Here is a 27,538-nt window from a genome sequence, read left to right as displayed (position 1 = left end):
GTACATGTGCATATGAAAACACCAACTTTATATTTCACTGTATTAAAAAATAACTATGAAGCATATATATATATATATATATATATATATATATATATATATATATATATATATATATATATATATATATATATATATATATATATATTCTGGATAGGTTACTATGGTAGCTAATTGAAAAGAAGATTACAAGAATACTGATGTAAAAAAAGATAAAGTGCTTTGTTACATAAAAGTATGACTAAATCTTGTTGTTTGAGATAACAATTGTTTTTGTTATAGCCAAGGAATAAATTAGAAATGACTGACTTAATTCACTGTTGTTAGAGAAGGGGAAAAAATGTTTAACGGTCCAGTATTGTCTGATATACTGACGTAAAATTCCAAAGCACCGTTTTTATATCCATAGCTGATCCAATAAATTTTTTAATATGCCGTTTTGAAAATAGTCCACATTCACCATTTTTTTAAATCAATATGTGATATTAACATACCAAACTACAGTAATAACAGACAAAAGCTGTGTGAGCCACTCTTGTCGTTCGCCAGTCTAGTTGAGTCTCGTTGATGTGACGTTTGATCCGCTGCCAAGCCAGGCAGCTTTTTTGTGTTCTATGCTGTTGTGGGCGCTACTGGAAGCTTTCCAAGAGTCACCACCCTCTGCCCACCTTGAGTAGCGTCCGCAAGGATTTTGTGTCTACACAAAATTGTTGGTTATTTGCCTCTGGTGCTCAAACAGGTCTTCGGTCTCTGCGCTATATGCGTCTCCTTGAAGGATGAAAAAATGGTCAGAAGTGGCAGAGAGTGGTGCCGCCGTTGAAAGTGGGAAAACTTTGGAGCTTACCTGCATGACATCCGTACATAAAAGCTCTGTGGCCGTCGTACTTGCAGCGACAGCGCATGACATTATTCATGAAGTCCGACTCGGCCATGTCCATAGAGGGGTTGACTTCCACCTGACAGACAGACACAGTCATCAGTCAGTCTCGACTGGTTGTTTATCTGATATTGTACAGTGGGATCGAGAAGTTTGAATTTAAGAGTTACTGCTAGGACGACCATGAAGTAAGACGGTGGAGGTGTCATGATAGTTGAAACGAATTGCCATTAAACCCTTCATTTCGGTAGGTTTCTACTTCCTGATTTTGTTTTGTCATCAAGCTGTGTGATATAGCGATATCATGTATATATATATCGTAGATGATATTAAAAACATATACCGTATGACAATAGTCCCCAAAAACCGGTCCGTGGCTCTTTACCTGTCCAAGGGTGATTAAATATTTTCATTTCCTAGGAGGACACTCGGCCCGGCTTCCAGAGACTAAAAAGGTTCCCCTAGTTTACTCAAAGATGCCATACATTATAACTATTTCAACGTATACCACCTCTGGGTAGAAAATAAAACAAAAAACATGACTCTCTTTTGAATAATACTTGACAAATTAATAAATAATGACACAATGTTGTAAGCTCAGCCTTTTTTGCTCCCACGATCGACCTGTAATTTTTACCATAATTTTTATTTTATTTTTTTTATGAGGTGAGCGGGGACGAACCCATGCCCCCTCTGGGTTGGCAGTGCAAAGCATTAACAGTGAGCTAAAGTTCATACAAACCTGCTTTTATCCTTTAAAAAACCTTTAATATTAACAATAAAACACGTACACAATACCACTTCATTTTTTCCCCCTACACCCCTCACGATTGACTTGGGAGCAGTCGCGGTAACATGATGAATTCCGCCTCCCATTTGCCGCACAATGAAAAATTGATTCATTAATTTATGAAAAATTCCCTGGACAGCTATTTTCAGCTATTATATATATATAATCATGAAAAGTTGTATTGAGACATTTGGACTCTTCTTTGTTGAATTTGTTGGGCAGGTTCTTGGTTTTGAGGCAATTTATTTATTTATTTATTTTCTCTTTTGTGTGCAATATTTCCATCATCTTTGGAATGATGCTCATTTTTTCTAATGTACAAGAGAGTATGTAGTGATTCTTGAGAAGAATCCCATTCATTTTAAACATGCAACAAAGACATTCTACATAATGTAACTACACAATGTCCAACTGATGAGAAAAGCTTATGTCAATTTGCAGTTAAGGTTCACAGCATGTGGTTTTGCTGCCACTTGCTGACAAGCATTTACTGTCACTTACAACAAGCTTATACATGCTGTAAGTAAACCTGATTTAGGTAACAATCAAAACGCTGGAAGTTAATCCAACTGCATCTTATTTCTGCGTCTTTTGTACAATTTAATAACACTGTTATTTGGAGCACAACTCTATAACTGCTCATATGAGCTTTCTCTTAAGTGATAACACTAACAAGTAATTTACTCTAATAGCTGTTCTGTAAAAATTCTCCACCCACTTTAAACACTGGTTACACACTGTTACAGGCACAAAGGCGGCAAACTACAAGAAAGAAACCGAGGCCACCGGTCTTGTAATAAAACTGGAAAGAATTTCATTTTGGTTTTCATTTCTCGTACAGTTGACAGCGTGGCCAAAATTATCCCAGTTCATTTGGAGTAACAAAAATGCTGTAATTGGCATGCTATGCAAATAGTTTTGAAATGAAACATGTACAGTATGTAAATAATATGCCTCAGTTGGATGTAAATTTACACTTTACTGAAGGAACATTAAGGGGTGCTTGTGTTTTGATTGTAAGGTTTTTCCCAACACTTAACACGCATGGCAAGTCATTCAACACTTTTCAAATTATTTCAGTTTGAACCTTTTGAAAAGTATGACATCAAATGATGAGTTAAGCTCAACCACAGCTGTCCCTGCACTTGGTCTTGAGCACAAATGTGTTTGAGTCACAGACAATACCAATAAGATGTTGAGACGACACCATTTTAAGACCTGACTGGACACAGTTTTAGTGTGTAAAGGGCCGGCCGTTAAGACACACTTTAAAATTGCTCCTTACTCAACAACTGCCTCTTAATTTTCCTTGTAAATTAGTGTTTGAACCTTTGCCTGAGAGGCTTTATCGTGTTTCTGTGTTGGTTCAGTGTATTGTTTGGTGGGAATGTGACTATAAAACTAAACAGGGTAGGAGGAATTCCTTGGTGGCAAATTATCCTTGTCTAATGGGAGGGGAGGCACAGTGGGAGCTTCACGACAAGTGAGGTCATCCTTAACTTGGGTAATTGATGTGTTTCATTAGCACAGGGTGGATCGGAGGGATGGTCTGATTAATCTGTTCTCAAAAGTCAGAACTGTCAATTTAGCAAGCTTAAATATAAAATGCTTTGGCAATTCAGCCTAATTTGCTTAGTCACTTCTTGACTCCTCCTTAGAACCGTATGATCACTTACCTTAATTTATATCCTCCACATAGAGCACGTACAACTATATCATTGTAAATAGAGTGTTCCAAAGACACTCAGCCAGCGCTCAAAATCATGCGTGATTTGTGGATTATGCGTAAATTAAGTAAATGTTGCTCCAACCGACAAGTGTAATTACAATGAGTGAGCGTCGCAGACAAACATCAGTAATTATCAGCCGAGAGTTCCCACACATGCAAGGCCATCAACGAGCTGCAGACGGCTGCAAAAATGTGCGGGATGGGTAAGTCTGCAAGAGTGAGGTGGAGGATAATGATGAGCTGCAGTCCTTGATGTGTTTTACGCTATAGTGACCGCAGACCTGATGGTCTGGCTGAGGCTCAAGTAATGACAGAGACGGAGAAGATGGTTGAGCTAGATTGGGAGGTCGGGATGTTAACACCGAAAATAGACGTACGGTGTATAACCAGCAACCGACCAAGAGAATGTCGGGAGCCTGAGAGAATCGTCAGGCTGAAAATGTCTCAAAAGATATTTGGTGAGTGAGACAAACTACATTCAAACTGGTGCTCATGTTTGTATGATCCATCCATCCATCCATTTTCTACACCACTTTTGCAGAGTCAATCACAGGCCAGAGACAGACAACCATTCGGAATCACATTCACAGCGTCCTCTCACAAGGTGGTTTGTAAGATCAATAATTCCAAAGTTCTCTAAATGTATGACGATTTGAGTAGTAGCCACGGCCACCCCGTTATTGTTATGTTGTGATGGCGGTAATACATTAGTTGTCTTAGCAGCCAAACAAGAAGAAGAAGAATGCAGAATAGAGTAGAAGAAGAAAATATTGTCATCTCCAGGTATTAATCCAGAAATTATTAGGTAATTTATACTGCTTTCGAGACAGCTGGGAAATCAGAAATACCCTAGTTGGAGCTTACAATGTCTGATGTCAAATATTAAAAAAAAGACAGAAAGAAAAAAAACATTGCTGTGTTTTCACTTTGTTTGTGAATGGATCAATTGACATAAACTGATACCTTGAAGTTCAAACTAAAAATGTATGCAGGAAATATTCCCTAAATGTCAAACTTTCTTACACATTCATTCAAATTTGGGGGGGACAGCCTTCATACTTGATGCCACTCGAGGCATCTGCTAACGGTAGCTAGTCAGCTCGGGCTAAATAGCTTTCTGAGCTCTGATGCTTCATTCCAAACTGCTGAGAAATCTAAAATAACCTACTTGTAAATGTAAACAAAAAATTATTTTAGCGACTAGGCACGCTGACTGTTAGTACTCCCAAAAGTAAACTACATAAACCAGTTTTTGATCATCTTTTAACACCCTCTTGTTTTGTTGCGGGCAAATTTGACCTATTGTAAAGTTACAAAAAAATAAGCTTTTTGATATGAAACTTTTATTAATAATGAATTTAAAAATTAGTTACTAACAATGTTTTGATGGGAGGGGATTGGATCAGACACGTTTAGAGAATTACACATGTCCTGGGTCAACGTGACCCAGGAACATTATTGCAATTCCTGAGAAATGAGGAGACAAAACGAGGGTTAAAAAGTTTAGTGAAGCGATGTATCTAAACAATTTCCAGTAAAAAGGGGTGTATTAATTGTTTATATAGTCTTTCAGACCATCTCTGAACACCAGCATTGTTATGTGACTTTAGTGTGAGTCCCAAGTTTGCGTCAAGGATTTCTCCTTGGGCAACTGTCCCAAATTTCAGACTTCCCAGTTTTCTGGAATGCAGCGCTAAATCGGTTGAACTCGCTTTTGAAATCATGCCAAACTTGAACAATGTTCAGGGCTGGCAGAGCAAGTAGAAAGAGGACTACTAACCTGAAAGATGTAATCTCCAGGCCGCACGTCTGTCACGTCAACCCACTGACAGTCAATATCATGGCGGTAGGTATCCCAGCAGCCTACAGAGATACCCTGGTCCCCCATGTTGTAACAGGAAAAGCGCTTTTGGGAACCTAAAACACAGCAAAAAAAAATCAGTTGAATTCTCGTCATCTTCATCATCAAAGTTAGCTTAATGCCTGCCACTTTGTGAATAACATTTCGTTATGAACGCTGCTTTTTCACACAAGCTGTTTCATCCATGATGTAACAAGCAAATGGGGAGTGAACAAACAAGCACAGCGGCGATCTAATACATTAAACACGGAGTAAAACTCCACACTACTGGAGTTAAAATATTGATATTAATTTCCTGCCACTAATGGAAAGTGCAGATTTTGGGTGTGTGTGAATGTTGGTGAATATTACCGTCAGGGCAAAACGTGTCCTCCAGACAGAAACTGGCCTTATGTCCTTCTGCAACCCTGGTGCCGTTGAGAGTCAGCAGGTCATAATGTGTGAAAACCTCGATGCTGTGGTAATGCCTGAGAAGAAAGAGAAAGATGGAGAGACCATGTAAGAAAGAGAGTGAGCATGCCGAGAGATGGCAAAAGACCAAAACGACGTGTAACTATTGTTTTGCTAACGCTAACTGACTGGAAAAAAATAAAGAAATAAATTAGTTAGTTATGATAACAACTGAAAAAAAATACATCTTATGGGTATGTATTAGGGTTTGAACTGATTAGTCAGTGAGTCAACTGTACAACGATGTACAACGAGATGATGGCTTATTTACATTGTGTCAGGTTTTGATAAAGTAAGGAGAAGAAACTACATTTACTTGTTTTCAAATCTAGGCAACAAAAGTTAAAAAAGCCTTCATAAAAATGAATACTCATGTACCTGAAAAATCTACTAACAGTAAGTACATGAACCAAGTATTTGTACTTCATTACTTCCCACCACTTAGCGTGCATTTTTGTTTGCACATTAACATTAAATGAACACTGCTCCCCTATGGCACGTAGCCTCATGACCTCACTGCTTGAACACGAGCATGGGTGTCACCATAACACCTCTCACAGAGGCTTGTTTTAGCGTCGTGTGGCCTGTTTACCCGCACTCGCTGAATGGAGGTCTTTGAACTCCGTGTCCGTAGCACTAATGTGTTGAAGAAACAACTCGCCGGCCACCTTTGCTGTCCTTTGTACCCCTTTGCGACTTCGCTAAATGGATCGCTTCACACGTGCGTGGGCACGAAAGGGACTTCATGTTGGAGATATGACCGCTGTCTGGGTTTGTGCGCGTGCTCAAAGGTCAAAGTCAAGCATTTTTCTATATTTTCGAAAACATTGTTCAGGCCAGGGTCGATTATAAATTGTTACTTTTCGCTTTGATGCAAATCTTGATCTTATTTATTTGGCTCCTTCGTGACGGGCCTTCAGGTGCGCACGTCATCGAATTGAACGGAGCTTGCCGAGCCTTGGCTCAAGCGGAATGACGTCCACCAAAGTTGGCGGCCACTCTTCATCTATTCACAGCTGCTAAATAAGGTGACAAAGATTCTTGTGTTAAACTGGTGATCTTGCATGCTACCAGCTGATTCCTTGTCATAATCTACATGTTTTCTTTCCGGCTGGTGATTAAATTAAATTTAACTCCAAATTACTCCACACGGAGGCCATTAATGCATGTTTTCCAAAAACCCGCAACTCATCTGTGTCCAGGAGTCTCTAAAATAAATGACCACATTGCTTAACCACAACATCCCACATTTAGTAAAGCGTTCTTTCCACTGCAATAAATCTCCGCAACACATGCAAATTACCCCGCGTTGGGATGTGGTACCTGTGACACTGGTGCCACGTCCAGCTCTCCCTCGTCGCTTTGGGTCGGAAATCGGAGCGTCCCAGGTTCATGATGCGCGAAGAGAAGCGCAGCAGCCGTCTGTGGCCGTAGGGCCAGTTCATGCGAGCGGCGGAGGAGGACAGACAGTTCTCCTCATTGGCACAGCTCAGCAGGTGGAGCGGTCGGTCTTCCAGGTAGGCCGTCTCCTGGACCAACTGGGCATCCAGAACGAGGTCGGGAGCCGCTGAAGCAGGCCAGACGAGAGATAATATTTGAATGATTTTTTTCACATTTTGATTATGTACACTGTAGTTTAGGGGTGTTTACATTTTATTTGAGACTATTTTAATTTTACTTTAGATTATTTAATTGTATTCAATATCATTTAGTTTGAGGCTATTTTATTTCATTTTAGATTTTCCTATGTTCATTATGTTCTATGAGAAAATAAATGTTGAATAATCCAAACAATTTAGACATCAGCCGGTGTCCTGAAATGGATGCTGTTCAATGTTAAAGGTTCCTCTTGTAATATCCATCCATCTATCCATCCATTTTCAATAGTGTTTGTCGTATGTAGGGACGTGGGTGTGCTGGAGCCTATGTAAAAATGTGCTAAATAATAAGATTTTAAATTATTTACTTTTGTAGTTTTCTAAGTTGAACTTTGATATATCCGATAGCTAGAATTTGGTCTTACTTTCTGAGCAGGTGACCCCAGCCGCCTTAGGTCCTCCACCTCTTGGACAGTGCATGTGGTTGTTACGGCGACACTGCTGAATGGAGAACTCTGTGCCGACGCAGTGAGTTCCGCTGAGGATCAACTCGGCTGCGTTTGGGTCGCTGGACCAGTACCAGGTATCCTGTCAGAGGCAAGGGGATGCTTGCAATTCATTGTCCAGCAGAGTGAATTAAAGGCTATAGATTGACCTCCATCTCTTCATTTGTTTATCTGTTTTTCATTAACACCTCTGACAAATTAAAGGAGCATTGCAATTCATCAAAGAGATGGAACTGGTCATTCAGAGCCTCTTGTACTAAACATCCAAGTAATGGAGGCATGCTATTTCATTTGGGGGGGGGAAGAAACCTGATGGACTGATGTGGTGTCACTTTCAGGTTACCTGATGTGCACTCGCAGCAAATCCCAGACCCAACTGTCTGCACACCACCATGGCCTCATTGATACCCCAATTCTCACTGCAGACCAAACCCCAACGCTTACGGCCGCCCACTTCCATCAGCACCTCCACTCGGCCCTCTGAGGGAACCCTGCCGCCAGCCAGACGCACCTGCAAACATGTTTTAAGATTAGTCACCTTTGAACGGTGAACAACGTATGTGCTAACGTTGTGTGTACCGTATTTGCATTGCTCGTACCGTGTGCTCTGTGCCGGTTTTAGGGACGTTACAACGCACTGAAGCATCCTGGCTGTGTTTGAACGTCCACGGTTGAACCTCCTGGAAGAAGCAGTCGAGGATGGAGCGCTCTGTCCCCGTGCACTGCACACTGTTCATGTGGATGGGTCCAGTACCTGCACAAGTCAGAGATTTTGTTTTTTAGAGTTTGCTTCATCTGGTCTGAATCGGGTCAACAACCATATTATTACTCGATACAGCATGGAGCAAAATTGGTATTTGTTGATCACCTTAATTGGTATTTAGACATCCAAACATGCTACAGTGCACCAGCAGAAACTTAAATTATTCTCCTTCATGTAAAAAATAGGTACCGCTGAATATTGTTTTCATAAGAAATCCCCATTGAATGGTGTCAAGAGGCAAAACATAACAGAGTTCAATTAAAATGGATGAATGCATCGTTTGCTGAGATGTAAGATTTCACGTGACTTTCGTTCGTTCAGGGCCACCCAGTGAACGCAAAAACGTACTTGCGTCATGCACAGCCTGAACGCTTATCGGCTGAGATCTGCTTTCTCCACTTCAGAAACAATGAAAAGTTCATTTCCATGGTGATAAAGTGCTATTGCGAGGAAAGCAGCAGAACCTGCAGCATCGACTTGCAGATCTGACACACCTCATTGCCAAACCTCTTTTGCTTTCGGCAAAACAACCACAAAGCATATGCTAATTCCATCAAACAAGGGCATACGTGTGTCAAGACTTTCTTCAATTGGTACTTAATGAAAACCAGAACCTCCAAACGACTTGAATAAAAAAAATGTTTGAATGCAAACAGTCGGTTCCATAATAACGCCGTTTTATGAAACCGCTCGCCAAGTTATGGCTTTAGTGTTTTCTTCATGCGTAAGACATAAACTATAAACCTGGAAATGGACGAGCATTTTAGTGAATGCCACCATATCCACAAAAACCAAGGGAAGGAGGGGAAACTGCCAGATACACAAATAAAATGAAAAATGGCAGAGACGACGGGGTGCGACAGAGAATGCAGGCTGGCTGGCTCTGTCGCTGTAGGATTGCAGCCCTGCTTCCACATTGGTTACGCATGTGGCTAGAAATGTCGGAAAAACACATATCTGTCCCATTTCCGCTGCTATCGCAATGGTGACTCCCATAAGCTGGATTTATCGCGACAAGGGTGTGTAAAGGCCCACATGAGGGATTCCAAAAAAAAGAAAGAAAAACACAGCAGTCACAGGCTGTACTTAAAACTTCCTTTGGAAAATCTGTGAAATCCCTGAAATAAATTCTCACATGAGTCGCAGCACACTTCTGATGAACATTTATGGTGTTTTGCTCCCCCGTGTGTGTGGAGTAAATTTAATGCAAACACACACCACGGGGAAAATTGTTAAACAAACAAAGTGAAATGAAACTGTTGGCCAAGTAATAGAAATATCTTATAATTTAGCTCTATAATTTTGAGGTGGGTTGGATCACACTGACTGTCAATGGTCAAAACACAAATTTCCACACATTAGCCCTGTGATTGGCTGGCGATAGTACAGTGAGTACCCCGCCTCTTAACCAAAGTTTCCAGCTTACCCATGACCCTAATGAGGACAAGTACCGTAGAAAATGCAGTGAATGTATGACATTAAAGTAGCATGAAGAAAAAACATATTCAGTTGTGAAACATTGGTCATTTGGTTCCTGGTCACACTGGTTTGGTTCCATTCCACTGCCGGTCAACATATGGTAAGCATACATCCATTTTCTATACCACTTTTTCTCATAAAGGTCGCATGACTTTGGGCAAGTGGTGCGGTGCACCCTTGTCTGGCCGCCATTCAATCATAGGGCACATGGTAGACAAACAATTTGGCGTCTTTAATGAACCTAACATTGATGCTTGTGATGTGGGAGGAAGCCAGGGTTCTTAGAGAAAACCCACACAAGCAGGAAAATAAGCGCGCAAACTCCGCACAGGTGGACCTGAGCAGAGATTCAAACCCGAAACCGCTCGATTGTGAAGTAAACGTGCTAAACAATGCATCCATTGTGCTGTCTATAGGTTTTTTTTCTTGTAATGTTTTCTTTTCTTTTCTGTGTTCCTAACATTAAACACATCAGAACAAGGTCTGATGTGTTTAATGTTATTTTTAGAATCTCCCGCGGGAAGAGGCAAATGGCTCCATGGACACTGCTCATTTACAGCTTGTTATTTCTAGGTCAAATTACTGGCTTATAGAGTTACTGTATCCTTGGTTCAGTGAGTTTTCTTACAGAATGATTAGAAGTGGCAGATGCCTTCATAGGTTTCATCTTATTACAAAGATGGATTTCATTTAAGGGTTGGAAATTGTAATTCTGGCCTTATTCTTTTGGGGATAGCACAAATAGTTGCGCTTTCAAGGAAAACCATGTTCTTTTCCACGCTGAAATTACACTCCATTTCAGGCACTGAAATTAATGTGCTGTCTGTCATTTTCTCCCAATTTCCATGAACCATGTCTGAGTCCATTTTTCTTAGCCAAGATTTGTGTTAGTTAGGTAGTAATCTGTGCCGTCTGCGGCTGGTTAGATCCTACGAAACACGCCAGAATCATGTTGCTCCACCAGCAAGATTCCAAACATAATTTAGAAGTTTAAAACCGATACGCCATTTTATACACAACTATGTTTGTGTGCCTTTACCACACACACTGGCAATGTCTGAATGAGACACACTGGACACGCTACAATCTATGAGCACTGGACCGGTCGGCAGAACACATTCTTTATCACATATGCTCATCATAAATAAGTTAGTCCGGAGGGTCTTGTAGCAGAAAGTTTAGGTGGAAATGACGCAACACTTAAAAGAATAGCTGTGTAAAAAGAAGTAAAAGCTGCATTTTGTAACAATTTGCCCATATATATCTTTACAATAGCCTTTTTATTTATCCATTTATGACAGAAACATTTTTTAATTAGTCGATTAACACCCTAGCTGTTCATAATGGGAACTCCTGCAAGCCCCTGGCCAATAGTTTCGGGATTTGGGTTTGAATTTCCCGCCGTCTGCGGATGTGAAGACGTCATGTACATTGTGTAGATGAAGAAGGGTGTGTGCAGTTTCCTTTTCCAGCCACAGGTGGCAGTAGCGATTTGAAATTACATTTTCTGCGTTCAGTGGCTTTAACCCTCGTAAAAACAATAAACTGAAATGATCTGAATAGATATCACGTGATCACATGCATTGCTTTGAATGTCAACCTGTTTCATTTCTCACGTTCTTCATTTCTCGACAGGTTGCTTCTTTTGGGATAAATGTTTCAGAAATAGCCAAATAAAAAGCAAAAAAACACAGAATTATGGTTTAACCGAGGTCTCGTCAGGTACACTGAGATGTATTTTTCCTGAATACATTTTAGCATGTTAGACGCATGTAAGAAAAAAATACAAAAAAGCCAAAGAAAAATCCAAACAGTGATTTGAAGTCTCACAAAGATTCCTTTTTCCTAGTTCATACTGTGCCCCCTCTTTAAAGGGGGCAGAGCTTCAGCCTTGTTTTTCCCCTCCCACTTCCTTATGTTTTTCTTTGTTTCATGTAAGAAACTCAGGGCACCAAAAGACGACCTGCCAGGCTTCCTTCTTGAGTCTCCCTCTCTTGGTCATTGTTGTTTTTCATGTTTCTTGGATGGGTTGTGACTGGGGGGATTGCCTTTACAGGGATCAACAGAGTAAGCTGAATCTGAATCCAAAGGTGTTTTTATCCAATTTTTTGAGTAGCCAGGACAGACATGTGTGGACATTACATTTCCGGTTGTAGGGTTCTCATCATATGTCTCCTCTTTACCACAGAAATCATGTGCAACTTTGGAGGTGTATTTTTGGTCAAATTCCAAATTGTACCGCTTCACGGACGTCAGAGGTTGTATATTATTTCACACAGAAATTAAACATCTACTAATTAAATCTTTATATAACTTTACCCGAAAATCCTTCTTTCTGCACATAGTGGGAGTTTGTTCTCTCTAAAGAGTCTAATTTAGGCGTGTTTAAGCAACGTAAAGGCCTATGGTTATGTGGCCTGCCTTCACGGCACATGCAAAATTACAGCTTGCAGCCAAACGTCATATAGTGAACGTTACAGAGGAGAGAGCTGTGCTGTTCTCTTTGAAGTGCCATCAACCTGAAGTTCTCCGGGAACACTGAGAACTGAGAGGGACACTGTGTGTGTGCGAAGCAAGCGTGTTTGTGTGTAACGGTGTAGATTGTAGAGGGTCAATCCTAGCATTTGTCAGGCTGAAACTTCAGCCGCAGAGCCACCATACACGCTTAAACGTGTGCACTTACACAGTTAACCACCTGTGTGAATGAATGTGCTAATCGAAAGCAGATAATCAAAATGACATCATCACCAGAGGTTAAAAGGTGAAAGGGGACTGAACACACTCCGTTTAAGCCAAACAAGCAAACGGTCATGCCGCGTTTCGCCTTGATCAGCATGAGGGGAGAGCACACCCTGGCTTTAAGGCTTTTGGGTGGCCGTTCCCACATCTACTCAGGGCGGGGACGCCAAGCACATTCAAGATGGGTTGCTTGAACACTGCAAAACCTCTCGAAAGAGCACGTACAGTTCGGAATTGGAGAAAAAAATCATGGGAAAAGTCGCATGAGGATACAGGAAGGGATGTTCAAGCAAGCAGACAGAAAAACTCCACATCGTTATTTTAAGGTTGTGTTTTATTTCTCACACCAGTGTGAAATACCTGTAAATTAACTATGGTCACAGATTCACTTTAACCCCACCTTACACGGAGCAAGTGGACTAGCACGAAAAAATTTACTGCTTCACCACACACCTAGCCATTGAACACCACTCTTCTACCCAATGGAAAAATTCTGACCCTATATAGTTTTTTAGGACTTTACATACATTATAATGTACTTAAAAAAAATAAAAAATTTAAAGGACAAAAAAAAAACTTGGCACGATTGTCAAGAAGAAGTGGATTACCCTAATGAAAAAAAAGGAAAGAGTGGCAATATTTAGCTATTTTGTTTCACTGACTGCACCCGTGCATTTTGGTGAGAGACGCTTTGCTTTCTAGCCACAGATAGTATACATTATAATAAGGACATTAATAGATTAGTATGTATTAATGTATTAGACTAAATTCAATCTGAGCAAAACTCAGCTGGGCCAGCGTCCTGGCACAGATTTTGGTCAAACTAAGAGGTTCCACTGTATATGAGTCAGAGCTTTCAGTGGGCAAATGAAGGGTACTTTTTGCTATTTGAGCGCCCAAAGCTTAAACAAACCAATGCGGCTTATAGTATTAGACGTCATGTGATAGTTTTGTGGATGTGTGTACACCTGACCGTTCTGGCTCGGGACACACAGGTGGAGATCCAGCGTTGAAAACACAAACAGCTTCAAAGTATCACAGACAGACGTGATCTCATCTGATCAGTCAAGGCAGACTGCTACTGACTTGAGATAAAACACGTTCTGCAAAGGTTGCCGTATCTCGTCTGGAATTCCATCACGCTTGATAGACACTTTGAAACCTGTGCAGTCAAAACATGCTCATTGTTCCTTCTCACCTTGACCCATATAGGCGCCTTGCAGTGCGTCCTGGGCGGTACCGAAGCCCAGCTCTCTGCACACCACGCTGGCCGCCGTCCGCTCCCACAAGTGGTCCACGATCGTCCCCCACTTTCCGTCTCGGAGCACTTCCACGCGACCCTCGCCGAGCCTGGGCCCGGCCTTCAGACGCACCGGCTACGCCAAGGAACAGGAGGGAAAGTCAAAGTCAACACCACATGAATACACTCGAGGTTTTACATAATAGCACCGTCTTACCACAACTGGGTACGGGGCTTGAGGTCTTCCCGAGGAAATCCTGGAAAACTGAGGGCCCGGAACACATTTGACCACAGCGTGCCGTCCATTCTTACAGGGGGCGGGGCTACGGGGGATTGACAGCTGGCCGTGGCACTCGGACAAAGTGTTCTCACTGCCCAAACAGTTGACCTTCTCTACCCAGAAGCCCTTCTTCTTGGACATGAGGCTCAGCCTAAAATGGATGAGGTGAGGTTCCAACATTAAATTGTGAAATGGAGGGGGTTATAGGAGACTCATGAATTTCCTGTTTTAAGATGCCGTGTCAGGCAGACCAACAGGTTAAATGCATTAAAATTGCCGCCCCACTTCACACTGTCTATTTTTTCCAAGGCTATTCTATAGAAAGAGCAGGCATGGGATGAGGGATCAAAGTTGACCTGTGCGTTTTGGCCCCTTTCACACTGCTTTTTTTCTTGGGTCCCTGTTCTGTCTTACTAGCACAGGATGGGTGGTTGAAGTGGACCTGGGATTTAACCGGATTCTGAGGGAGTAACACAGGCTATATGGCAGTTATGTAAGCCCCCTTTTCACACTGCCTACATTAATCCTGATTTATCTTGCCTATTCTTCCTGGGTCATCATTATGTCCAACACCAAGTCGACCCACAAAGTTCCCAACTTCAGCGATAGTATGTGAGGCGTAACAGAGGTGGGACGGCTCCGTTATAATGTCTGATGCAGATATTTAGTGTGATCTCTATGAGAAGTAGGCCAAAGTATAACTTACCTTGTTAAAGGATCTGCAACCTTGGTGTCCCATATTTTCCTGTAAAGAAACAAAGAGAGGAAATGGTCCTATCAGGAGTGTGTATCAACTGTGGTTACGCACACACATCAGCCTGTGTGGTGACCTCAGTGACCCATAGTTGCTTCAACGTAATAGTGACTGTAAGATATACTCTGGCTTCTGTTGTTTGTTTTCTATGTAACCTGGCCACACAGACACATGCACATTGCGTGTTCTTACTTGGCCACCAAACATTTTCACCACTGCAATGACTTTCTACCGCTCCAAATATAACTTTTGTATATAAAACACTGGTTTTCGAGCAAGGTTTAAGTTAGGGATACAAATGGTACGGGCTGGGATAAGTTCACTCTTCCTTCTTCTGTCTTTTCTGTATTGATTTTAAAGTTAAGTAAAAGCATTCGCTGAAATACCGCCATAAGACATTACAAACTTTTTTTTGTGCTTTATTTCTGAAGCTGTAAGTTTCTGATTAAAATGAGTTTGTTTTGTTTTGCAATCAACAGTGGTTAGCTTCTTTTTTACACTAATATCCAAAAATGAGGCATAATACCTTTGTCAAGAAAGTTATGCGATGGATTGTTTCAACACAGAAGAAAGAATTGCGTTCAATTGTTTTTTTTTCACTCTTTTAGTCATGTAAATAAAGCCCAAAATTGTTCAACAGCAGCATTTCTGGGGAAAAACACAGATGTTTTCTGCCAATTGGAGAATTATACAGAGTGCAGCGCGGGTGCTGAGGGAAGCCTTCCGCTCACTGGACGGGCACGCCAACATGCCACAAACAGAGTGTGCCGGGAAGGCTTCCAAACCTTGTACTGGGCAAACACTATTACAGATGTTCACATTGATTATGCTATGTAGTAAACGTGCTAAACGTGCTAGCCTAATGGGTGGATGTTTTAAAAATGACATTAGAGGATTAAACTGTGTGGCTCATTTTAATATCGAATGACATTTTTACTTACTGACGACATCAATAGGTATAATAAACCTGCATGTAGCTGTTTTTCCCCCAAATTTGATTACCGGTAATTCAAATCTATTTATTTTCTTATTAATTCATCTCATTAAATAATGGTTAATTTATTCATTAAAAAAATAATATAAAACATTTAGTAAAATATATTTGTGAAAATAAAATGACGCTGCCATTGGATGGTTCTTTGCATCTCCAGAAACATAATTTTTCAAGAAATTTAAGGCATTTTATTTTTTTATTTAATTATTTTTGTCAGTACTCAGTAGTATTGTATCGTTAAGGGAGCAAGGTATTGAACACTACAGACTGCTTATTAATTTGTTAAAATAAATAAATAAAAAACAGACCCACATGGGGAGTAATAGTATTTACTTTTTTGGGGGGGGCGGGGATATGAAATAGACCAAATTTCCTCAGCCTCATGTATGAATGACACTGACCCGTTCGTCCATTTCCAAAATCAACACTGAGCACTGTAATTGATTTGCCCCGTCAACCAAAATGAGACCATTAGATGCAGATTTGCATGTTGACAGAGACAGGTAAATATTTTCACATGCATATTTCACGTATTAATTTATATTTGGGATGTTTTAGTGAGAATGCAAAACTTACTTGATTAAGTCAGTGGGCTAAAATCAAGAGAGGCATTGTTACACCAATGACGTTACGTCGCTGGCAGCTGACACGCCACTTTCCTCAATCACTCCTCGCGCTGTACATACGTAAAGCAAGACCTTTGCACAAATATGTTTTTCAAGAATAAAACTTGTTTTGGGGAGAAAATACTTATTACATTCATCACTGCTAATTAGTTTGCAGCGAGAGGAGTTTTCCAATCTGCTACTTCTAAATAAAAACACAAAGCAAACGTGTGTAGTCGCCGAGGTACGTGCTGCGATGCCAGATGCCTTAAACGCGAGTAAACAGTTGACGTCATTCTCAACACGCAAGTGAAACGATGCTATTCGTATCGCACACTTCATTCGGCGGGTGCAGAACAATCCCATAAACGGGACAAAAGTGGCCACTGACATGTTATTTAACACAGCACGTCCTCAGTTGCACTTGTAAAATGTGTCAAATGAGTCTAGCTCTGCATGCCTGCAACCCGCACAAACAAACAATTGTATGAGCTCTCCACACTCTGTATAAACTTTAGACCAACAAAAGACATTCAGATCAAAATCTATTTCCGTTTTCTGTTTGAAATCGTTTTACATAAATTTTGCATGAGCATCGATTCATTGTGTGTGGACTGCAGACATCTGCGTTATTAGTTTCCTCCACAGTATCCATCAAAGGGGCTTTAGGCAAAAAGTGCATTGGTTCAGTGATTGTTGAGCTAATTATGCTAATGATGGGTGTCTCAACTGCCTGTTAGTAGAGACGATAATTACATCATTGTGCAAGGTTCATGCACTTTCTACACCTTCCATTTCTCGTTGAATTAAAAAAAACACTAGAAATCCATTTTGGATGTTCATGACTGCTTAACTGTTCATCATGTGGACTACTTGGCTGCAATCAGCAAAGGCTATGTTGATTGTCAACTAGCAACTAGATGACCGAGACACCAGTGAGTGCATGATATAATTATTAAATATGTCATGATTAAATTACTGACAGCTAGTGAAAAAAAATCTCTTCATCGTTTTTTACAATCAAGTACAGTTGTAGGTACGTTTTTCCAGTGTCTTTTCAATGGCTCGATTCCTCAAATTTACCACATCGAAACCTCAACGTTAAGTATTGCATTTATGTTGTGATAAATGTGGGCTTTAATAAGGAGGACGTTTTTGGTTATAATTCTGTTTCTGTATAGCTGTGCCATTTTTTTTCCTAATCTAAGGGGCATACATGACAATTCTAAAGTGAATATCCTCTGGAAATGCGACATATATTTATTCAACGCAGCCCACATGACTTGTAAGTAAAACAAATGGCATTAAATGTCCTTATGACAAGTCCCTAAATCAAAAGCCAGACGAAAAAAGGCGGTCAACTGCTGATTCAACGGCTCGTACAGCAACCATAATTAAAGATATTTCACAACACACATATTTCAAGCAAGTGGAAATTAGATCCGACTGGTGCGGCTTGTTTTTTTTTCCCCCCCTCCATCTCTGGCAAGGCAGTGTTCCTCTCTCACACGCAGTTGTAATGGAGGGTGTTTTTTCACTCGCAGCACAAACCCCAGCGAGCCTCGCTCCTGACCAACCTGCAATTACAGCATCTTAAGAATCGCATCCAAGACTCACAGGCGGCCCCAGAGACGCGGCCTGGTCAAGGATTGCTAAGAATGGCTTTGGAGCAAGATGGAGGAACATGGGGGAGTGTCAAAACCGTGCAACACAATCCCATAAGTGTTTCTTGGCTTCCGGTCTCGGGTGCAGATGTTACAATAAAATGTCAACGTCATATTGTCTGAAGGAATTGTTTTGGTTGCTCACATGAAGTAATTGCAGTATCTATTTCAGACTGCTTACAATGAGCAAAACAAACCATGCACAGAAAGAGCACGGTTGGTATGTGCTTGCAGATCAACATCCCTGTACCAACATACTAAGAAGCCGCCATTGAGATTCAGAAACATCGGCTTGTAGTAATTTAAGCGACAAATGGATCATATAGAAACTAACTTTAGGGTATTTTTCTGTGCCCTAAAAACAACAACTATTTACTAATGAGTACGTGTCGCCATAGTCAGTCAAGGAAATTTGATGAAATAGCCAGCTTTGCCGCGATGCCATTATGGAAACCAACCGTTGCACAATACCTACAGTAGATCATTTGAAATGCTGATGCATGCTGAAGCCAGAAACCATTTCAAACAGTCTCCTTTGTGGAGACAGAAAGGAAAAAATGCACTTTTAGACACATCATTATGGTTTGAAGGCTATGACGGCACCAAATTCCAATGCAAAGTTACTAGTGTGCATTTTAGGAACACCTTTGGACGTTCCTATTTAAAGGAGGCTGTAAAGGCACAATCTGACTGGAACTATTCGATTAGATCAGATTTCACAAACTTTTCCAGCCACTTGACCCTCCAGTTACTAAGTCGTTACCACTACGTTCCCCGCTCGGAAGATTATTATTGGATTCTACGATTATGATTTTGATATTATCGGTAAAAAGAGAAGGGCAACATTCAAGGTTTACAACTCAAATGACATCAAACTTCCATCACTATGAAAAAACGTACAAAGACAGGTAAGCGTGTTAACTTGGCACTTTAGCTAAACGGTAGCTGGTCTAACATTAACCTAGTCTTCATGTCGGTTATGAATTTAAATTGAGAAGATACAAAATAGTAGAACATAGCAATAGTAATAGAAAACATGGAAAATGTTTGGAGAGTCAGGCCATTCAATAACGTGAGGTAACAGCAAGTACAGGTACTAAATGCAAAGTGGACTGATTTTGCCCGGAGATGTCCACTTTTTGGGGGAGGTAATAAAATCAAATCAAAAAAGTTTTTCCCTATGTTTCCCAGTAGGACTTACCAAAAAAGTGTTAAATTCAACTGACGCTTTGCACGACAAATGGGGCGCGGAGATAACCGTGTTGTTGCGGGATATGTCAGATGGAATATAATATAAAATGCAATATAGTAATAATGTAAGCAATATGACTTCCAGTTCATTTGTCTGTTTTTCACCGCTGTTGTTGAGGTCGCCGGACTGAGAGGTGTTACGTTGCCAGTCGAACAAGCCTGCAGTCAGTTCACCCTGAGCGTTCAGAATCTTAGCTCACTGGTAGCGCTCTGTGCTCCCTATTCGGAAATGTGGTTGTGGCGTGGGTTCAATCCCTGGCAATAGATCTTAAAATCTAGGGCAAAAAAGGTTGGGCACCCATGATTTAGAACATTGTCACTATTTATTTGTCAAGTAAGACTTCAAAAGAGGACAGTGCAAGCACATGCAACGATATATCAAAAAAAAAAGAAGCCCTGGGCCTGCCACAGCCCTAATGGTAACCATTGTTGAGAGAGGATGTAAAAAGTGAAGCGCAGCATCGCTGATTCGAGCCTGCAGATGCTCTACTGCCAATAAAACAGGCACTTCACACACAAAAAAACTCCATCTGGCCTCACACCACCATATCGACGGAACAGTTAAAGCACAATCAGAAGGTGATATTACACCTCGGGACAGGAATCCAAAATTAAAAACATTGTTGTTTGTCTTGGAAGCGGAGATAGCATCAGAGAGCCGCAGAGGCAATGAGGTGCGCAGGGGGTGATTTGCCTGGAAAGTGGTGTAAAGAAAAGCCTTTTGCTCGGGATGGAGAGGCTTCTTATCATTACTTCTGAGGAGAGGAGGGGAGGGGACCTCGTGGACATGTGGCTGAGGGGGGAAGATAAGCCAGACGAAGGCTTTTACTTATTCTGCCTCTTAACTGGATGCCGCTGCTCTTTGTGTTTTATTAGATAGCAACCATTATAGTAGCGCCACTTATTGGTCATTGCATTTCCATTGTTTTACATTGTGGGCTTTTCCATGCTTAAAAACTCACAAATTTTGTCAGGCGTGTTAACGCTGGTGAAAATATACACCCATGAGCTTAAAGGGGAAGTCAACCCCAATTATTCTTTGACAATAATATATTCTATGCTGCCCACTAGTCTAAATACAGTATTCTGGTTAATATTATGTTAGTGGTGGAATATGTGTTAAGCAGTAAAATCCAGCCGTTTTTATCAAAATTAGAAGGCGGCCATTATGCCAATTGCTGTCGAGTGAAAATTACATCACAGTTGCTTAGGTCTCAGGTAACAACCAATCACAGCTCAGCTTCAGAAAACAGGTGAGCTATAATTGGTCGTTGCCTGAGTCCTGAGCAACTGTGATGTCATCTTCAGTCGACAGCAAGTGGCAAAATGGCCGCCCCATAAGATGGATAAAAATGGCTGTGTTTTGCTTCATAACTCATATATAAATATTAATTAGAATGTCATGTTTAGACTAATGAGGTCACATGTAACATATTAGTGTCAAGAAATGTTTAAGGTTGACTTCCCCAACACACTTGAATCAGGTTTGACTTAGCAACATGAAATTTGTGATCAATCATGAGTAGACCCAGAAACAAGTTTCAAGAACATCATGCCCAAAAAGACACAAAGTCCATTTTGGCAAAGCAGCCATTTTACAGTCATTTTGGTCATTGCTAAGGATTTTGTCACAAGTGAAAGAAAGATGCTTACTCACTTGTACATTTTGAGGTTGGGCTGAGCGGCGTCAGGAAAGCCGAGCATCCCGCACACCACTCTGCTGCTATTCAGACTCCAGCCCATGTCGCACACTTGCCTCCACCTCCCCGCGTGCTTCACTTCCACCACGCCTTCAGTCACCAAGGTCTTCTTCTTGGTCGACATGAGGATAGGCCTCAGGCGCACCTCCTCGATTCGGACCTTACTGTGACCCTGATGGAAGGAAGTCAACACTTGGTATAGCGATAGAAACTTCAACAGCTGTGATGTGAGGCGCCATACCTGGTTAAGTTGCTGCCTATGGATTCGTGGGACCTCGTATGGATGTCCGTTCCCGTAATAGCCGTATCCAGATTGTCTGCGGGTAACCACGGGGCCTTGCCACTGGGGCGAGGGATTCCCATTGGAGCTGATGGCGTTGCCGTGCTCTCCCGTGCCGGTCGAGCTGATGGCGTTGCCGTGCTCTCCCGTGCTGGTCGTGTGCTCCCGCCTGCGCTCGGTGGCGCACACCACCCCCATGTCTTCATTGTGTTTGCAGTCGTTCACCCCCCAGCCGTTGTGCTTGCAGTCCTTTAAGGACTTCTCGGAGCCGTTGCATCGAACGTTGTCCATCCATATGGGACCTTGACGGAGGAAAGTAAGCTGTTATTAAGCATGTTCTAAAGTCAAGCTTGTTCTGGAAACAGACCACACAAGCTCTGAAAAGTGATCCACGTATATGACTTAAACCGGCAGCCTGATTAGGGGTTGCACCTTTGCGGCGTGTTCAGAAGTTGAGTGTTTTACGAGCGTGCCTCTCAAATTCATTCCACGTTGTCTTTAATTTGGATTTAAAAGCAGCAGTAAAGAATGTCCACAAACCGCAGCAAGTGTTGCAAAACTGTGGTGAAATGAATGCTGTCATTATTCCAAAACAAATGCCCCTACTTTTTTTCTTCATGCATGAGCTCCTTCAGCCTGCCGGGTGACCTTAACGAGATGTCATCTTCATGCCTTTATGATGTCAGTTATTTCGGGTGTCTTAATTACTGCTGTTGGCATACGCATAAGCCGCGTGGTATGTTTCTAAGTAATCAGTTTGGGAGCAACCAGTACAAAATAATTGGACGGCATTTGGACCAACATGAAACGATGATGATGAGTGACTTTTGCCACTGCACGTCACGCTGTATGACAATCAATGATCATTTAGACCACAATTCCACCAGGCAGTCTGGTTTGCTTTTCTAGCATGGTTGATAGTGACTGGTGTGACATCACGCTGTGTCAAGTACCACAACAAACTCAACAGTGAAAAAGAAACATGAGCGTCAGGACAATGATGGACGACTTCCAACATTTGGTCTTCTTTTTCATGTGATGTAACTGAAGACATGCTTTGTTTGGGCAAAGTAATGTTTAGTGTTCTTTCATTCATCTTGTTCGGAATCATTGGGCAGCTCAGACTCTCATGTTATTGCAACTGTCACTCAGTGGGAATCGATCCCAGGAAAGTCAGCGTTGTGAATCAGTGCATGTTCTGGGATTTGTGTTCTTCACATTCTCACAGAGAAATGACAATCCAACAATCAACAGTGTGTCTCGTGTAATCTTTTAAATGGGCTTCTCTCTACCTAAAGATGTTGGTCATCCATCTTGGATTGAAATTCAGGTTTAGTCAATCTCTCTATTGCTAACCCAAGTCTGAATACACACATATAATACCACAGTGATAGGATAAGTTTGTTGTAAAAAAAAATATGTAAACCCAGTTTTAACATTTGAATTAGGTTTGCGTTTCTATCAACAATCGGCTGAATTACTGGCCTCTCAAAAACGTGGTCAGCGATCTCACACATTTGGAGCAGTTTCATCTCTGATACTTGAACTGGGAAGCATGTTGATTGCTTTATTGCCAGTTTACCCTTTTAGCATTAGTGTTGAGTCTTGACTTTATTCCATTTAAATTGGACGTGACTAATGCCTTTTAGACTTAAGTCGAACAGCAACAACCTGACCTTTGACGTAGGGCTGGGCAATAAATCTAATTATTTCGATTAATCATCATTTTGAAAATCAAACCAGTGAAAATTTGCTACATCGTGAAATAGAATTTTGACTTCTGTATTATTAAAATATGTTGTTCTTATGTTCTGTTACATCCAGATGTTAATGTGAGTTGTAATTTTCCACAAGTGGCAGAATGCAGGTTGGGTGGTTTACAAAGACATGTTTACAATAGCTACCAACTACTTAATTGTAACAATTAAACACAAACTATGAATGTTAAGTTTATGTTGAAACTCATTTAGAATCAGCATACATTATTGCTGTCTGAACATTTTGCACAGGAATTATTTTTGAATGAATGAAACCTTTAAATAAACGTTTGTTGGATTTATTACATTAAAATCAATTAAAATATTAATTGTCCTGAATGACTGTAGAAGAAGAAAATAGAGATTTTATTTTTGGGCCATATCGCTTTCAGTTGTTGGTGACTTTGTAGAGTGATCAGGTTTAGGAGGGATGTTTAAGTAAACTGTGTAAAAAAAAACACACACACTCAATTTTGCACTAGTAACTGTCACCCCTTCTTTTACACTACCTGGGAATATTATAAGGCCAAAAAAAAAAAGCTAAAAATATATTTTGCTAGAGTACCATTTCAATCGAGATCCTTGCATATGGGAGTCTAAAAAAGTCTTACCCTGTCCTTCCCCATACTTGGCGCTGTGTGCCCACGTGACGCCTCCCTGGAAGCCCAGCTCTCGACACACCACGTTGGCCAGGTTGATGTCCACCTCGTCGTCACACACCGTGCCCCACGTGTTGTTGTGCAGCACTTCCACGCGACCTTCGTGAGGCCCCCGCTCCGAGTTTCCCGCCAGACGCACCTTGGCGGCAGGTGCGCGCGGCGCCCTGCGCCAACCGGAAGCAGTGCGCCTCGGCTCGGCAGCAGAGAGCGACACAAGGAAGAGGAACAGGAAGCAGATGGAGCAGATGGCGTGGGACATTGTGACGGGAGAGGAGGGGTCTGAGGAGAGAGAAGGTAGAACACATATGGGTGGGTCACTTGCAGCAATTAAAAAAAAATAGGTTTTGGATTGTTGTCTAATCCCTCCTTGTTCTGATGCAGCCAGGCTGTGTTAAATGTTATTTTCAGAATATACGGGAGACAAATAAAAAACCTACACGCTAAAAATTGTTGGATGGTTTTCCTGACCCAATTGCTAAAAGTGTATTTTGAGCAGATTGGGTTGCTTTCACCCAAAGTTGCGTTAGTTATATTTAGCTATTTGACCAAATTTGGGTTACTTTCAAGCAAGCAGTTTTAAGAGTGCACAAATGGCCCCTGGTCTGCACTCCACCAGTTTAGGGCCTGTTATTTTAAAGTCAAATTACTGCCTATGAAGTGGCAGATCGTTATCTAGGTTTGAACTGATTACACACCAAAAACTGTTAGGTCAAAACTAACCCAATATGGGTCAAATGGGACCGACCGTGAAATGAATAACACAAAAAATTCTGTTGGAATGAATAACCCACAAAACAACAACAAAAAATTGGGTCTAATTGACCAAAGAAGTGGACGGTCCCTTTTTAACCTATAACTGGGTTACTTTTGAACCCAATCGTTTTTCAAGTGTAGAAAGATGACGTTCACGTCTATAAACAATTTAATCTTCAACGTACCCAAGATTCACACTCGGTTTGCATCACATGCCCATCAAAAACCCACACAAGCACGAGGCGAGCATGCAAACCCCACACAGAAAAACCACAGCCGAGAGTCGAACCCTAAACCTGAGAACTGTGAGTCAGACGTACCAACCACTAGCACACCATGCTGCACCCCACTGCTAAATATCATTGTATATAATTGTAGGCAGTGGTTGACTTCTTTACCTTTGCATGACAGTTAAGGATGTTAAAAAGCATGACACATAAGATCGACTCATCTTCACTAAGCCTCACTGTCTACTTCCCTATGCACTGCAGAGCTGCCAAATTCATATAATTATACTTCTTTTTTTACAGTTATAAAACACGAAAAGTCATAATTTGTCATAGAAGACAGGTGGATTTAAATTCAGAATTGGGTGAATGTGTGTCTTGTTTTTTTTTGACTATCACTGTAGAATGCTGAATGATTAGAGGTGAGAAGATGCCTGATTTTTAAAAGAGCAACAATGACATCTTCTGGACAATCAAGCCGGGTGCCCCCTCGGTTGCAGAATAAAACCAGCAATTATGCTTATCAGTGCTGTATACTATATGTGAATGAAACTTTTTTTTTTCTATGAACTTAAACTTGATTACCATGTATTCAACTACACGCTCAATGCAGTCACTCATTGAAGATAAGTTAAGTGCCTGTTTGTATTGCAAACCGCATGCAGAATCAACAAACCAGCGGGAAAAGTCCTAATTGGAGGTTAACAAGCGCGGGGACTCTCAATGTGGTCCGGGACTCCACAAGTAAATCACTGCGCGTCACAGTGACAACACCAGCCATAAAAGAACGGGAAAAACTTTGAAATTACAGCACTGATGCTTCAAGGTGTGAAAAGAAAATCCAAAACACCTGATACTACAAATGAATACAAATGTGACCAATACAAGAAATGAGAAATATTGAAATGGCAAGGTGAAAGTTCACTGACCTGACAAGCAGCAAAGTGTGTGTGTGCAGTCGTGGACGTCTTGAGTGAAGGAGTGTGTCTGCTAAAAAATCTCCTCTCACTTCAATCCCTCCTTCTCCATATATCTCCTCCCTGATTCCCTCTCCCTCCCTCCCTCCTTCCCCTTCACATCTTGATTGTGCAACGAACATAAAGCTTCAAATTGTGCGTTTATTGATGAGATAAGAGGCCCAAAGCCGTGTGCTTGCTGTGAATAACACAGCTGGTGAGGACGCTTTGGCTGTTTTTGCAGACCTGTGTAATTGTAGTGTATATATGTAATTGTTGAGTCAAGTCAATGGAAACAATTCTTTGCATTCACAAAGGAACAACATGTTTGCCAGTTGTTTTCACAAAAGCACAATGACTTTTGTCGGTAAACCTAGGCGGGTAAAGATGTAATGTCACAATAATGAGGCATCACTTCAAGGTTCAGCCTCTAGGGGGGTGTCTGGGGATATAAAAAGTCTACACACCCCTGTTCAAATGCCACTTTGTCATATATATATATAAACATTTCCACCATTAATGTGACCTATAATCTATAGAGCTTATTTGCTTCTTCTTTTTTTTAAATAGGGGGAGTTAAAAATAAAAAAAATTCACAAGTGGGCACACCCACTTAGAACTGGGTTGCGGTTGTGCTCAGAATTAACCAATGGGAGTCAAACAGTTAATGACAGTTAATGTTAAACTACCAGATTTTTGACGTTTATCATCTCGTGTCCTTTTGGTAAAATTTGTTTCATACTAAACAATTCAGAGCTCGACTTTAAACGGGGGGTTTTTTCACATTATTGCTGTGCAATCACCCACAATTTCAGGCGGAATTGCATTGTCAACTAGATTACGCAACTTTCCGACTGGACCTTTTACACCTCTCTCTCTGATTGGCCGGCCACACTTTTACACAAGCTAACGCAAAAGTGTGTTACACAAGTGCATGTGGGGTGAACATGCGTGTGACCAACAGGAAGTCCTCGCTTCCAGAATAGATTCAAACGTCCAGAGTTGCAAGAAGCTCCCCGTACCGCAGCGTAGATATTTCCTTGTCAAAAGCACCGCAAACCGCCGACATTCAGAATAGCCACAGCCTCAAATGTAGCCACGGTGAACGTGACTGATGAAAAACGACATACCACCCCGACCCAAGAGTATGTTACTATTGTCAAACGTATCATCACGCTACACAAAGTAGAAAGACTCATCAGTGGAGACGTCAAACGTGACGGACCGGAATAGTGTTGCTCTTTTCTGATTTTTTTCCAAGCAGGGGTCACTCTAGCCGTCACATATCTTTAAATCTGTTTATTTATTTTTTGAGTCATCTGCTACCAAATTAGCTACATGGTCAAGGTTGGCCTTTCGGGAGCTGTGTTGATGAACTATTTCAGGTTTCAAGTAAACCTCGGCGGCATCCTTTTTTCAAGGCGGTCTGGTTTATTCTTAGACGCACTTCGCGTCCATGCAGAATTCTATGTTGCTGCATTGCATATGACTTTTTGTGCACATGTGTTAAAAGGCTGTAATTGGGATGTTTGTGTGTGTGAGTGCACGTGATGGTGGGGACTGGGTGGCAGGCCGGTGGTCCCGCCCTGACTGGTAAAGCCGTTTTGGAAAAGCAGACCCCCTATT

The 27,538-nt window shown here is 41.3% G+C and overlaps 1 protein-coding gene and 1 long non-coding RNA gene across 10 annotated transcripts in view; one reads left to right on the top strand and one right to left on the bottom strand.

Annotated features, from left to right (window-relative positions):
- Positions 1-24,247, top strand: part of LOC147164098 (uncharacterized) — a 40,636-nt gene extending 16,389 nt beyond the window's left edge. For 2 of the 9 annotated variants that reach the window (XR_015096871.1, XR_015096865.1), the window contains 2 exons: positions 6,628-7,888; positions 8,150-15,449. This is a non-coding gene — a long non-coding RNA (uncharacterized LOC147164098). Of the gene's footprint in view, positions 1-6,627; positions 7,889-8,149; positions 15,450-18,209; positions 18,277-23,986 lie in introns of those variants that run through there. The other 7 variants (XR_015096868.1, XR_015096873.1, XR_015096866.1 and 4 more) reach the window with 6 other exon arrangements.
- loxl4 (lysyl oxidase-like 4) lies at positions 131-25,939 on the bottom strand. The gene is made up of 15 exons (XM_086092978.1): positions 25,886-25,939; positions 23,929-24,255; positions 21,522-21,862; positions 21,238-21,452; positions 15,019-15,057; positions 14,250-14,463; positions 13,991-14,168; positions 8,411-8,565; positions 8,155-8,322; positions 7,731-7,893; positions 7,031-7,274; positions 5,609-5,724; positions 5,177-5,313; positions 845-956; positions 131-768 (listed from the first exon to the last, which is right to left on the bottom strand). The coding sequence occupies exons 2-15, from the start codon at positions 24,233-24,235 to the stop codon at positions 698-700; spliced, it is 2,460 nt and encodes an 819-aa protein (XP_085949104.1). The 5' UTR covers positions 24,236-24,255; positions 25,886-25,939; the 3' UTR covers positions 131-697.
- Positions 25,940-27,538: the final 1,599 nt, after the last annotated feature.

Source organism: Leptonotus elevatus, chromosome 13 (genome assembly GCF_054856555.1).
Source record: "Leptonotus elevatus isolate MCC_2025b chromosome 13, RoL_Lele_1.0, whole genome shotgun sequence".
NCBI classification, from domain to species: Eukaryota; Metazoa; Chordata; class Actinopteri; order Syngnathiformes; family Syngnathidae; genus Leptonotus; species Leptonotus elevatus.
The sequence above is the reverse complement of the archived record's forward strand: the minus strand, read 5'-3'. Positions and strand labels throughout refer to the sequence as shown.

Coding starts and splice junctions, on each gene's coding strand:
- loxl4 (XM_086092978.1), bottom strand. CDS start 24,235: ATGTCCCACGCCATCTGCTCCATCTGCTTCCTGTTCCTCTTCCTTGTG. Junction 14,464..15,018: donor GTTGCAGATCCTTTAACAAG/GTAAGTTATACT, acceptor CATCCATTTTAG/GCTGAGCCTCATGTCCAAGA. Junction 8,323..8,410: donor AAACCGGCACAGAGCACACG/GTACGAGCAATG, acceptor ACATGTTTGCAG/GTGCGTCTGGCTGGCGGCAG.